Raw genomic sequence first — 12,599 nt, 5'->3', positions numbered from 1 at the left:
TTAATGTGGAACTGATCCTTTCCTTAACTAAAATAGTACAGTACTTCTTCAACCACTGCATTTATGTCTGGGACAAGGTCTGAATTGTGTGTACTCCTGCAACATTAAAACAGTTATAATGGTAACTTCTGTAGATTACTATGATCTCTTGCCCATCTTTTATAAATTCATCAGGTTACAGAAAAAAAAAAAAGAAGCTTTTTTTGTATTGGATTTTTGTATTTTTCATAGGATGTCCATGTACACAAGAGAAGGAACCCCAGACTCAGAAATGGAAGCAGCTTGCAAAACAAAGACATCCAGAAAGAAAACGCCTAGTTTGGAACCGTCCGGTGCAACACAGGTACAGATGGGTGGTTTATAGATATTTCTGTAAAAAGCTTAATGACAGAGATGTTAAACGTCAACTATTTGACAAACCATCTTGCAAATATATTCTTTAACTGTGTATTATTATGAATAATATCAAATACAGTCAAAGTTATTTGTGGAACCCAGTGACAAATATGTCCAAAATGCTGTACAGTCACATAAAGACCCTGCTTTTTGTTCCAGTGAAAATAAAGTTATTGAAAAAAAAAAAATCTGTGTTTTCAAAGGAAATATGGAAAATAATTTTTTCACTGTTCTGGCTTATCTGTCAGCTTCCAGTAGGCACCAACTGCCTGGCGTGCTCGGAAGACGGCAGGTACCTCAGCCTGGGTCACTCCCAGGGCTTGTCTGTGTGGTGCGCATCCTCTCTGATCTCTGCTGCAGAGTGGCAGCAGGACGGACTGGAAATCACATCTATTGAAATGAGCAGAATGTCTGAGACAGCCTATCTGCTTGGCACTGTTGATGATATGGGTGGGTAGTACACCTCTCTCATCCCCTCCTCGTAAAATGTGTGGATAGTTAGATTTTCACAAATTAACAAATACAGATTGACGCTTGACATGCTTGATCCGGTATTAATTAATTATTACTCTACTGCACTGAGACAATAACTCCTAGCTGTAAATTAGAGGAATGACAGGTTTGAACCGGAAACCCCCATGAGGTTTCCAGAAAGTGTTAAAAATGTCTCATCATAATGACATCAGTTGCTCTCATCTTCCACTGCAGGTGTTGCCAGAGTCTTTGCATATCACTGTGAAGGTATTCACCTCCTTAGTGTTATTAACATCATGGTGCGTATAGAAATCTTTTTTATTTATGTTAAAAAAAAAAGTTTAAATGTTTTTTTTATGTTTTGTTGATAAGGGTATCCAGAATGTTGAGGATAAATCAAGCTGTTTTTGTTCTTTTTGTGTGATGGTTTGCAAAATTATGTGTATATTAATAGGATATACAATTTCTATTGTAAGCCTTTTATGAATGATTTAATAAAAAAAATAACAGATTCAAAAAAATATTTCATCACCAGGAAAATATCAACAAAAGGAGCATTTGCTTGACATTCGACTTGTCCGAAGGGGGAGATTATGGAGCTGCTTCAATCAGCTGTAAGTAAGGACTTTACTTCCTGTTTGAGCTATTATTATTATACAATTTTAATTAAAGACCTCACATTTAAATGTTCATCCACATGAGTTTTACCTCTCCACCAGGTAACGGTGCCATTTGTCTCGAGGTTTATCACTTCCCCTCAGAAGCATGGCTGAAAGAGATAGAGATGGCAATATCACAAAAACAGGTAGTTTACTGAAATGTGATTTGAAGGCTGGTTTTAACATGATTGTTTATTAGGCATCAAATTAGGCATCTTACTAACAGGGGAATTTGATTGTCAACTATTATTATTATTATATTCCTTTATTGATCCCCATGGGGGAAATTCGGGTGTAGCATTTTAATCTGAAATTAGTGTGGTTTTATACAGTTTTTATTATAAAGAAAAAATGCTAAATATGTGAACAAATACAGGCATGTGATGGCATAAAGAATACAAAAGGCTTGGACCCAATGCTGCCTGAGGAAGAGCACTAACTTTGAAACCTGTTGCGATCCAGAATGGCTGCTCTTCTTTTGATGTTATTCATCTTTGTGCAAATATTTAGCATACAATACATTTTAATACATTTCTCCCTCCTTTCTTCACTGTGTTATTACAGGCTGGGTTTCGGGGTATTCCTACTATTTAATAGAATTAACGCCTGTTTAACTAATGCCGGATACTACTATGTCATCGAATTACAAGGTCAGGTTTATGCATTTGGATTATTTATTTTTTATCCTCAGGACCCAAACTCATCTGAAGATGTGGAGGTGAAATGGTCTCCAGTTGCAGTTGTGATTAAAATCAAGCCACCCATAATTCCAGCAGGTATAATTATATCTAGATCAACATTGTATTACATAATAGTGTGGTCTTACTGAACAGAACAGAAATCACATTTGTGTGTGTGGGTGTTTGTGGAAGTGGAGGTGATGGTGTAGATGCAGACATGTGTGTGTGCCTGTATGTGTCTCTGTCAGTGATTATTTACTGTATCTCTTGTTTTAATGACAACAGTTATTTCATTGTTTTGCTGTTACAAATAAAAGTAATAGATTAAGCACACATTGCAGTAAAGAATCAAAATCCTAGTATGTTTCTGCTGTTTTTATAGGGACGGGATTGGATGGTCCACTTGAGGTGTTCCAGATGACAGATTTTTTTACACACTGTTTGGCTCTGGATGTAGACACCAGCAGCAGTCGTCAACGGGAGGAGCAGTGTTTTAACAGAGATCCAGGACAAACAAAGGAAAAAAATGAAAGCCCAAGGTACAATAAAGTTTACACAAAAACATTCAGCATTTCACAGCTGAGCTGCTTTGATAACCTTTTTGTAGGTTTTATATATATATTAATAACACAGTCTTTGATTGAAGTCTTTGCATGAAATATTTTTGAGCCTTTAAGTTGCTTTTTAATAATTTGGTGGATTTATGTCACCCCGACTCCATTGGCACTTCTGAAACCAAAGTTGGCTGTTAGTAATATTGCCTGTGAATCCCGTAAATCCTTTAATGTAAGTGCATACGCTCAGCAATCTTCTTGTCTCATATCAGTTACATGGAATCTGTTTCAGACGTTGCACCCAGCACTTCCTTCTGCCTTGTGGTCAGTTTCCTGGTGGCAGTAAAGCAAAGTCTCAGCCAGGTTTGTATTTGAAGGGGGGAGGATTTGCTTTTTTTCTCCAGTATCTGTGATTTGAGTGTCGAATTTGTGATTTTTCCATGATTAGCTGCTGTTTCAGAGCCCTTTCAATTAAAAAACAATGCCAAAAGTAGTTGCCAGCTAATGAATCCCAATGGATTTCATCCCTCATATTCATTCAATCAAGGCATTTTGAAGACGGAAGTGGAAGGCCATGCACTAATTAATGTCACCTTTCATCTCTGACCTTTTCTCAGCAGAATTGCCTGTTGCTGTCTGTGTGTGGTGGAGTGGCAGCCATAATGTTCTTCAGTATTTCCTGCAAAAAGCACCCAAGAACAAAACAGGTGTGGTATAATCTGCTGGGTGCAATGGCTGTTGTTAATAGTTTTAGTCTACTGTATTTATTTCTTTGTACTATGATGATAGGCATACTCTGGTTTTGACCCTTCCCTTTTTGACACAGATGTGGAACCCATGCCAGATGTTTTGTGGCCAAATGCAAAGGAAATCCTCTGCTCTGATGTGAGCAGATGCAGCCGTTACATAGCTCTTGGGCTTGATGATGCTTTGGTGTGTGTGTGGGACAGGCAGTCTGGTGAGCAAATCTTACGTTGCTGTATCTCTAAAATGTTATCAAATCTGACCCCAGTGTCGTTTAGCTAAAGCACTACAATTTATTAAAATACTTTTGATTGAAAGCTCTTGATACTAATGTTGTAAATTTAGTTTTAAGAAAATCTGCAACATCATATTCTATAGTATAGTATAGTATAGTATAGTATAGTATAGTATAGTATAGTATAGTATAGTATAGTATAGTGTACACATGCTAAGAACATCATGATGGAAAAAAAGTTCAATGTAGTTTTATTGTATTATTTATACTTTCACACTTCCATGATTCAATGAATTCTATCAAGCTCTTCGTCTCAATTAGTTGCGATATATATTTAGGATTTCACAAAAATAAAACTTTACTGAAAAGCAATAATGAGGCTGAATCAGTTTGTGGAAAGACACAGTAACACTTTGGGTGTGTGTGTGTGTGGGTGTGTGAGAGTGTTTGCCCAGACACTTTTGCTTATTGAGGCTTTGAAATATAAACACGGTTATGGTTTGATTCTCTTATTCCTGTCTTTCCTTCAGGGTCTCCATTATCGGTTGTCTTAGTGTCAGCAGCAGACAGCGCCTTCTCCAGGATGCATTTTGTGGATAACTGTCCCGAGCCTGCTGATGTTTGCAAGACTTTTACTGCAGCAAATGTCTGTCTTTTGGTGTTGTGTAAAAGTGGAGCAATTCATACGGTCACCGCAGGAAGAGGGGCACAATCCTGCTCAGTGCAGCTCTCTAAAAGGTTACCTCAGTTTTACATATTTCCTTAGTTAATGGGTGCGTCATCATATTATATGAAACAAAACAGTTTCACACAATATTTTTCTGATATCTCTACAGGCCAAAAGACAGCGGGGACCTTCCAACTGTCACTGCATCAATGCCGTTCCTGCAGAGTTTGGTAAAAACACTGACTTTTTGTTTAAAAAGGTTAAAGCAGAGTTATTTTCTATACAACTTGCAGCATGATTATTTTCAACTCTTTGAGTCCTGCTGTCTTATTTTTCTTTCTTGAACTAGTCGCTTGTGGTGCAAAGAAATGGAACAATGTTCCTCCAAGATGTCATCAACAGAATCACTGTTTGCTCCTTGATTCTTCCCACATCTCATCTGATTGCCACTCCATGCAATCCTGTTTATGCTCTGAACACCAAACAGCAGACTCTGTTCATACAAGGTAAACCCAAAGCCACATTTTTGTTTTGCTGTGCGTTACACCATAGCAGGATAAAAAAATGTATTAGGGAATGACTGCTGTATTTCTGCAAGAGTATGACCTTTAGAAAATGAATATTGACATGGATATGTAAGCAAAAAAGCTGCACAAATGAAATTGAACTATTGTAACCAAAAGCTTTCATATTTCAATCAGGTGAACAAGACACCAGCTGCAGTGCGTCTTCTACAGTAGAAAGCCAGAGTCAGCTTTTCATCTTCCGTTTTGGACAGCCTGACATTATCAAGCGGTATATAGTTTCACTTCCAGAGTCTCCACGACAACTAAACACACTGAGCTCTGCAACTCTGGAGGAAACCTGCAATCTCTATCTCCAGCAAAGGTGGCAATCTTTATGTCATTATGCCACAATAATCTGAATATGTGATATGCAATTGTTTTTGAAAAGATATTCCCTACAAAAGTCAGATTGAATGTAGATTTCCATCCCAAGGACAAAGCACAAACAATTCATTGTTGAATGTTAAAGTAATGTCTTGTCATGTGTTTCCTATGTTTTCATGTGAAGAGCGCTGTCTGTGGATGAAAGGAACAAAGCTCTTATGCAGACATGGAAGCAGCTACAGGAAACTGCAGTAATGGTACAACAGAGACACAGCAGAGCTGCAGCCAGCTGAAGCAGCAGACATTTTTTTTGCACAAAGGTACTATTGTGCGTTTTATTTATGTGTATGTTCATTTTATGTCGGTTAAAAGCTTTTTCTAACTCCGACCACCTTATACAGTGCTCATTTACACACAGATGTCATTTTCCATGTGAAATCCCTGCAATCAGTGCAGTATAGTAATGGGGAATTCTGTTTATATTAATAACAAATGTATAAAGTAAGTGGAAAAAGATATACGCAAATGTATCTGAATCAGCATAAGACAAAGCCTTGAAAATAGTTTTGAAGACTGAATTTTCTGTTTTTTGAAATATTTCGGACAAATTTGAATTTCAGGCAGACATATTTTTTCAATAAACCATAGATGTTATAGGGTTTGGAGTAGCGTTGCATCCAGTTACTGATGCTTTGTAAATTGTCAAATATCATTTTTTTACCAGGGCTTTTAAAATATGTGGGCATTACACATCGCAACAAATGAGAGAATTCAACACTTTGACTCAGTGGCAACATAACCTAATCTCCAGTTTTCATTTTAAGTAAAATCAAACATACTTGATGCACTGAAACCTTATTTTGTCTTGCTGTTCGTGAGGGAATGACATTGTATATTTTGTTATATCTGTGGGGCTGGAAGGCCGTCACTCATATGTATGTTAAAAGGATGAGTGTATTCAGGCTGATTATGACTGGGTCGCATTCCGTCATAGCACGCAGGCTTTTTGTTGCCTTTGGGGTCCTTGAATGTTTCATAGGCCACGTTTTTAATGTCAGAAGACACAAAAAAAAAAAGGGCAGGGTGCAGAGATTTTGATTAATTAAATTAAATTAATGAAAATTGTGTAATCTGATTAGTTTGGGTTTATGCAGTAACAAAATAAGAGGTATGTTATTGTGCAGCTTGCCCGTCTCATGCCACTGATACAGTTTTTAATTTAATGGAAAGAAAAATAAACATTTGATTCAATTTATTTGACCCCTTTACTCTACTGAGAGGTTAGTTCAGTATGTAGTGAAACGTGAAGGGAAAAATATTACACAGTTTTAAAAGTATTTCTTTTTGACAATTCAAAGGCTCTGCTTTTCAGGTTCATGCACACATAAAAAAAATGGTTGATGTGCAGCATCAGTAGCTGGGTACTCTAGTTTTTAACTTCTAAACATTGTCCATCATTTTTGAGTACCAGGAATACAGAAAGTAAATTGAGAGTAAATCAGAAGATCTTAATCTATCAGAGACATCATATTGCTCATTTTATAACCTATCACCAATGTGTGTCTGTTGAATATTTCCTGACTTTTGAATTAGTTTAGATTGTCTGCAGAACAATTAAGTGAATTATTTTGCCAGAATGTGCATGTGGTGTTCATTTGATGGAGTGCTTTTTGGCTCATTTGTATGACGTCTCTCCCATTATTGTGCATCTACGTTATTGCATCATTTGCATCAATCTTCTCCAGCCATATCAGATCATACTGTGGTGTCTCTATGTGAAAAGGAACTGGTAGAACTGAAACAGATTTAAATATGTGCTTGAAAGCCTCATTTGAATTTCTAAAAAGATTTGCTGAGGGTTGATGCCAAAGAGCCAAACATCATTTAGAGCGTAATGAAGGCGCAGGTGTTGGATTCAAAGAGCCTGGCATGTGTTATTGTCAACATCAGACCGTAAACACAATGCAGCAATGGCCTCTCAAATCTAATGAAAGACTTTACTCTAATCGTTGTCGCTGCTGTTGGTTTGATTTGCTTTAGTAAATTGCTTGTGACATTTGTGCTTCATTATCATATCCTTTCACTATTACATGCAAAAACAAACCTGCCATCATTTCCAGCTTCATCTGCATTTTACCCACATCCTACCAACATATTTAACTTACAAGGACTACCGACTGAGGTTCCTGGGGACTCCAAGAATAAACTACTGTAAGAAAAAAAAAAATCATAGCATTATATATGTAGTGCAATTCCTGCATAAAAAATGTAACAAAAAGTGCTTAACATAAAAGCAGATAATCTTAACATTTATGATAAAACAATAAAATAAAGGAGAAAAAAAAGGAAATTAAATTGTATTTAAAGAGCTGAATAAGGCTTTTTTATTTGTATTAATTATGTGGTAGAGAGGTAACCAGTGTAAATATTTTAGGTTTGAAATAAATAATGGAAGATGGGTGACAAAGGCCAATTTAAAGAATGGATATGGAGTCTTTTATTTCAGTTTAAGGCCTACATAAGGCCTAAGTGCTGGAATACACCCTTGTGCCATAATTAAATAGTTTTTCTAGATAAATAATTTATTTTCTAAGACTTGGAAGAAGCGCAATATGCTGCAATTTTCACTGATTCAGATTGCCCTTTAGAATTATCTGTATTTGAAAAGCTGCTCAATTTATCATGTTTATTAGAAAACCTCATAAAGTTTTATTACTCTACTTCTAAAATGACATGTTATGACGGTCACGTGAATCTCTGCACCTTCTCCTCCCTCTCTCTCAATCATTCTGTGGTCTGAACAAAATAAGAAAAATTTATGGGTTTTTTTTTCCATTGAGCTGAGGAGGATTTGAAAGTTATTTGTTATCTCTGCCAAACAACAATTTGTCCCAATTATAGAGTAAAAATGTAATTTTCATTTGTGCACGGTGAGTCATCACTAATTAACAGCAGCAGTCCCCTCAGGGATCCTACTGTTACACATCACTACAGACATAGAGAAATGTTTGCATAAGACATCGCACAGAAATTGCATGCAGGAATTTGTGTCCTTAAAATTTTAGCTATATTTGAGATGGCTTATTGCAATTTCACCTCTGAAAATTGGCAACATTTCCAACAGCAATGGATTCACAAGAGACACTCCGAATCCAAGTGAAAACATTTAATTCAAGATGACCACAAATTACAATGTACAGAGCGCTAAACATTCCTTTATAACAGAAGCTCATTATGTTAGCTTTGTGTTTGATCTGCATATTTATTTTATCAAGGAAATACAAAATTCTGTGTTTAACTGCAGCTATGAATATTGGCTTTCCTGTCTTATACAGAAGCATGTTACGAGTGAAGTAAATCAAAATGACACACAGTATCCAAGGAATACAACAGACTGTCAGACACTGAATACATTGGAATAAATAAAACACTAGTAAAAAATTGTCAGGCAGCCTCCACCCTGTCCTCTCCTCATATGATGCTCTCAGGGCTGGACTGGTTTGGATCTCTCTCTGCGTCATTGTCCGCTGTTAAGAAGCTGCTTCTTGGTGACGTGGATTCTTCTTTGCTGTGATTATCACTGCACAACATGAACCTCTCATGGCTGGCGGGGCTCACCTCTCTTTTCAGTGTCAAAGAGTTGGCGGCACAAGTGAAAGATCCAGTTAGAACCGTGTTGTTGTCCAGGTCGGACACTGTGGTGGCGTTACAGTAAAACCTCCGGAGCCCCTTTCGGAAGTGAATGGTGAACAGGCCGTAGATGAGTGGGTCCAGGCAGGCGTTGACCAGCCCAAAGATGAACAGGATGTGGGTCAGTGAGTGGGAGACCTTCCCCTCCAGGTCGTTGGGGAGGAACCAGTACCACAGGCCCAGCAGATAGTATGGAGTCCAGCAGATAATGAACGACGAGACGATCACAATGCTCATTTTTAGAGTTCTCATCCGGGCTCGGGGGATGTTATTCTTCGAACAACGCAAATGCAATTCATTGGAGGGCACTTGGAGAGGAACAAATGACAGACACAAACACAGTACACATTATAAAAGGCTGAATGCAAACAAACAATACATAGTGTGAAATATATTTATTCCTAATGAGTAGGAGTGGTTCACTCTTACAGGGATGTATTAGAGAAAAGGTAGTGGAAGGTTTTGGTACAACTAGTTTCTCAATGTGACTTTTGTGACCAGATGATAACAGCTGAATTGAATTTAGTTTATGTACGGCACTCTCTAATTTATTTTAAAAGGTTGGTTCATGGTTCTAACTTATAATGCCGATAGTTTCAGTTTTATTGGGCCAGGTTTTAAGATTTCCATCTCACAGCATTGAAAAAGGACATTTAAATCAACAGTCACACTAGCATAGTTTTGAGGTAAATTAATGCTAAGGTCACCATGCTAACATGCTCTCTATAACAATGCTAGAGGTAAAGTCAGGGGATCATCCTCTTGGGAACATAAATTTTATTGCAATCCATCAGACAGTATTTCAGTCAGGACCAGAATGGTGGACTGACTGTTCTACCAACAGAGCTGCATTGCCATCCCTAAAGCACTGAACATCTGTTTCAAAAAAACATTGTCCCTGTTAAATAATCCATTATGTTTGTTTATGAACTAATCACTGTAGTGAACTGATTAACAGAGCTTCAGACACTATTTGAACTCACAGTTGTCCTTTTTCAGTCGTTTGGAGATCTCGCAGAAGATCCTTGTGTAGCAGGTGATCATGATGACCAGAGGCAGCAGGAACAGGCAGGAAAAAGAGAACATGTTGTAGGCCGTTTCATGCCAGTGAGTTACAAAACTTCCACGTGTGGTACACTGAGTGAAGTCCTCGGGAAGGTTGATGGTCACATTGTGAAAGAGGAACATCTGAGGAAGGAAAGGAGGATAATTAAAATGAATATATACATTGATACCTTCCCATGCTTTGGTTGATCTGCTGACACCCATTAAGGCTGTTTTAGGACATGAAGTTAGCAGTCTAATAGAAAACACATCTTTTATCACCTACCTTTTCTATAGGGAGGCCCTAGATATGCAGATAGTTTTGGTTTTATGTGCCAAGCTTTCTTAAATTAGTTAAGATTGTTAAGCTGTGGGACTGTTAGCTTCACTAGACAAAATACGAACAAAATGTCTTAATAAATAACTAATCAATAAATGTTAGTATTCAGAATCCAGCCTAATGGTAATTGAGCGACAGATGGCTCAGAAGGAATAACTACTAGCTATGTTTATTCAACTTTTTGGATAACATTACTATGTTGTATTTAGTTTGTTTACTTATTTTAAGCCCAACCATGATGTAAGAATTATATCAGACAATAAAGTGGCCATGTTCCTCTGTGCATGTTAAAGATGACATTTTCTTGACAGGCCATGTTTTATGAAAACCTGTTTATCTATTTAAAACCAGTCTTGACCTCTTGACCTCTTGACCTCTTGGCCCTTGCCGTCAGCGAGAACACCTGACTTTACCTGAGGAACTGACAGCACCACGCTCATACCCCAAGCCACAGTCAGCATCACTCTGTTCCTCTTTCTGGCTTTACAGATAGCCAGCGGGTTGAGTATGGCTGACTGCCTATCCAGACTGATCACCACGGTGACAAAGGCGCATGAGTACATCGCCTGCAGCTTAAGAAACATCAAAAGCCTGCAGGCAAAGTCCCCAGCAAGCCACTGGACTGTGATGTTCCACACGGCGTCCAGGGGCATCACGATGAAGGTGACCAGCAGATCAGCAACCGTCAGGTTGATTATCAGCACCTTGACGTGGGATTTGCGTTTCCCGTCGCTGCATGCCGCCCACAGCACAGCTAGGTTGCAAAAGGCCGAAATGCCACAGAGGATGCAGGTAATAATCACTCTGACTTTGGCTGCTGTGCTGAATGTTGGCAGCTGCAGGGATTCGTCCCCCGCCGTCCAGTTAGAAGAGGCCGAGGAGCAGTTGGCATTCAGTTGGTGGTCTGTTGTCAGGTGATACATGATCGCCGCAGAGTCACACAGAGTGGTGTTCATTTTCTGAGGCTTGCAGAGGAAGCAACATTCTGCTCATCCACCATGGAGATTAGCGCTGGGCAACAAGAGTAAAGCAAAAAGAGACAATAAACATAGTTAAAGATGAATGAGTCAGGGGGCCAGGAAGTGGGCGGCAGGCATCCAAACACATTTGTGTTACAAAAGAAACAAAAACATCCCATAAATGAATAATGCATTTCTTTACATCTCATCTAGAGGAAGTAATAATGTGTATATGGGGGTGTCATTCGCATTGCAAATCAGCGAGGTGGAAAGATGAAGCTCACAAACTGTAAGTAACATGGAAACTGTGAATATAATAGTGCTAATATGCAACTATAATTAACAAATGGCATGGGCTGTTCAGAATCCCTTACTCAGTAATCATAATAACATTGGAACAGGGAAGATTATATGTTTGGGGGTTTATTAATATTTTTTGGGATGTAATAAATAAAGATTATTATTATAGTATACCAACAATATTAATTCATAAATCAACTACAATTTGAAAACCAAACACATGGGGGTCACAATGTAATTAATCTTTGATGTGTGAGCCCAAACACAAATTGTTTCCCAATAAACTGCAAAAGTGTTAGTATTGTGTTGTCCACATCTGTACAGCAAAGCAGAGCTGCATCACTGACATTACACTGATTCTGTGAATAAAACTTATGGCATTTTTGAGTCCATTCAATGTATGAGTCACATGTTTACCATTTTCTCCTGACGTTAACTTTCATAAAAAAAAAAGGGAGCTTTAATCATACACAAATAATGACATGTTGGTTGAATAAACGACACATAACATGTTAACTATGTAAACGTCTTAAATGTGATATGCAAAGCACCTTCATTTTAGCATAATTACGCCCATTTTTTTGTCTTCTCTTAGAAATTTCCTTAATTTGATCGAGGGGAAAATAAGCAAAGATGAATTTAAATAATTGGACTAAACCCAACGTTTTCTATTAACAATCAATGTTCTTAAAAAAAAGAAAACCGCGCTCATGCAGACAACATTCAGATGTCATGAATGTGGATAACAGACAGACATATCCCGATAACGTTAAGCTGTTAACCTGCTCCACAGATGGCATTCTGTAAGAATTACCGATTCCATCCACTTACAGAAAAATAGTCATACTTTGAATGATTTGAAATACACCCAAATAAATACATTCAGAAAACAAATACAATGTTTCTTCTTTTTTTTTTCAAGTGCATGCACCCCCAAAACCAAATTAAAAACAAAACTATAATTGAT

The 12,599-nt window shown here is 37.7% G+C and overlaps 2 protein-coding genes across 2 annotated transcripts; one reads left to right on the top strand and one right to left on the bottom strand.

Moving 5' to 3' along the window:
• The first annotated feature begins 232 nt into the window (after window positions 1-232).
• Window positions 233-5,592, top strand: wdr93 (WD repeat domain 93). The gene is made up of 15 exons (XM_054620997.1): window positions 233-343; window positions 645-846; window positions 1,105-1,169; window positions 1,406-1,484; window positions 1,590-1,675; window positions 2,221-2,305; window positions 2,592-2,748; window positions 3,056-3,126; window positions 3,381-3,470; window positions 3,590-3,721; window positions 4,273-4,480; window positions 4,579-4,639; window positions 4,759-4,915; window positions 5,111-5,297; window positions 5,484-5,592. Exons 1-15 carry the CDS (start codon window positions 233-235, stop codon window positions 5,590-5,592), a joined length of 1,800 nt encoding a protein of 599 aa, XP_054476972.1.
• A 3,178-nt stretch (window positions 5,593-8,770) lies between these two features.
• Window positions 8,771-11,452, bottom strand: LOC129100251 (putative gonadotropin-releasing hormone II receptor). The gene is made up of 3 exons (XM_054609841.1): window positions 10,787-11,452; window positions 9,973-10,177; window positions 8,771-9,297 (listed from the first exon to the last, which is right to left on the bottom strand). The coding sequence occupies exons 1-3, from the start codon at window positions 11,327-11,329 to the stop codon at window positions 8,771-8,773; spliced, it is 1,275 nt and encodes a 424-aa protein (XP_054465816.1). The 5' UTR covers window positions 11,330-11,452.
• Window positions 11,453-12,599: the final 1,147 nt, after the last annotated feature.

The sequence above is a fragment of the Anoplopoma fimbria genome, chromosome 2, assembly GCF_027596085.1.
Source record: "Anoplopoma fimbria isolate UVic2021 breed Golden Eagle Sablefish chromosome 2, Afim_UVic_2022, whole genome shotgun sequence".
NCBI classification, from domain to species: domain Eukaryota; kingdom Metazoa; phylum Chordata; class Actinopteri; order Perciformes; family Anoplopomatidae; genus Anoplopoma; species Anoplopoma fimbria.
This window is presented reverse-complemented; position numbering and strand designations above follow the sequence as displayed.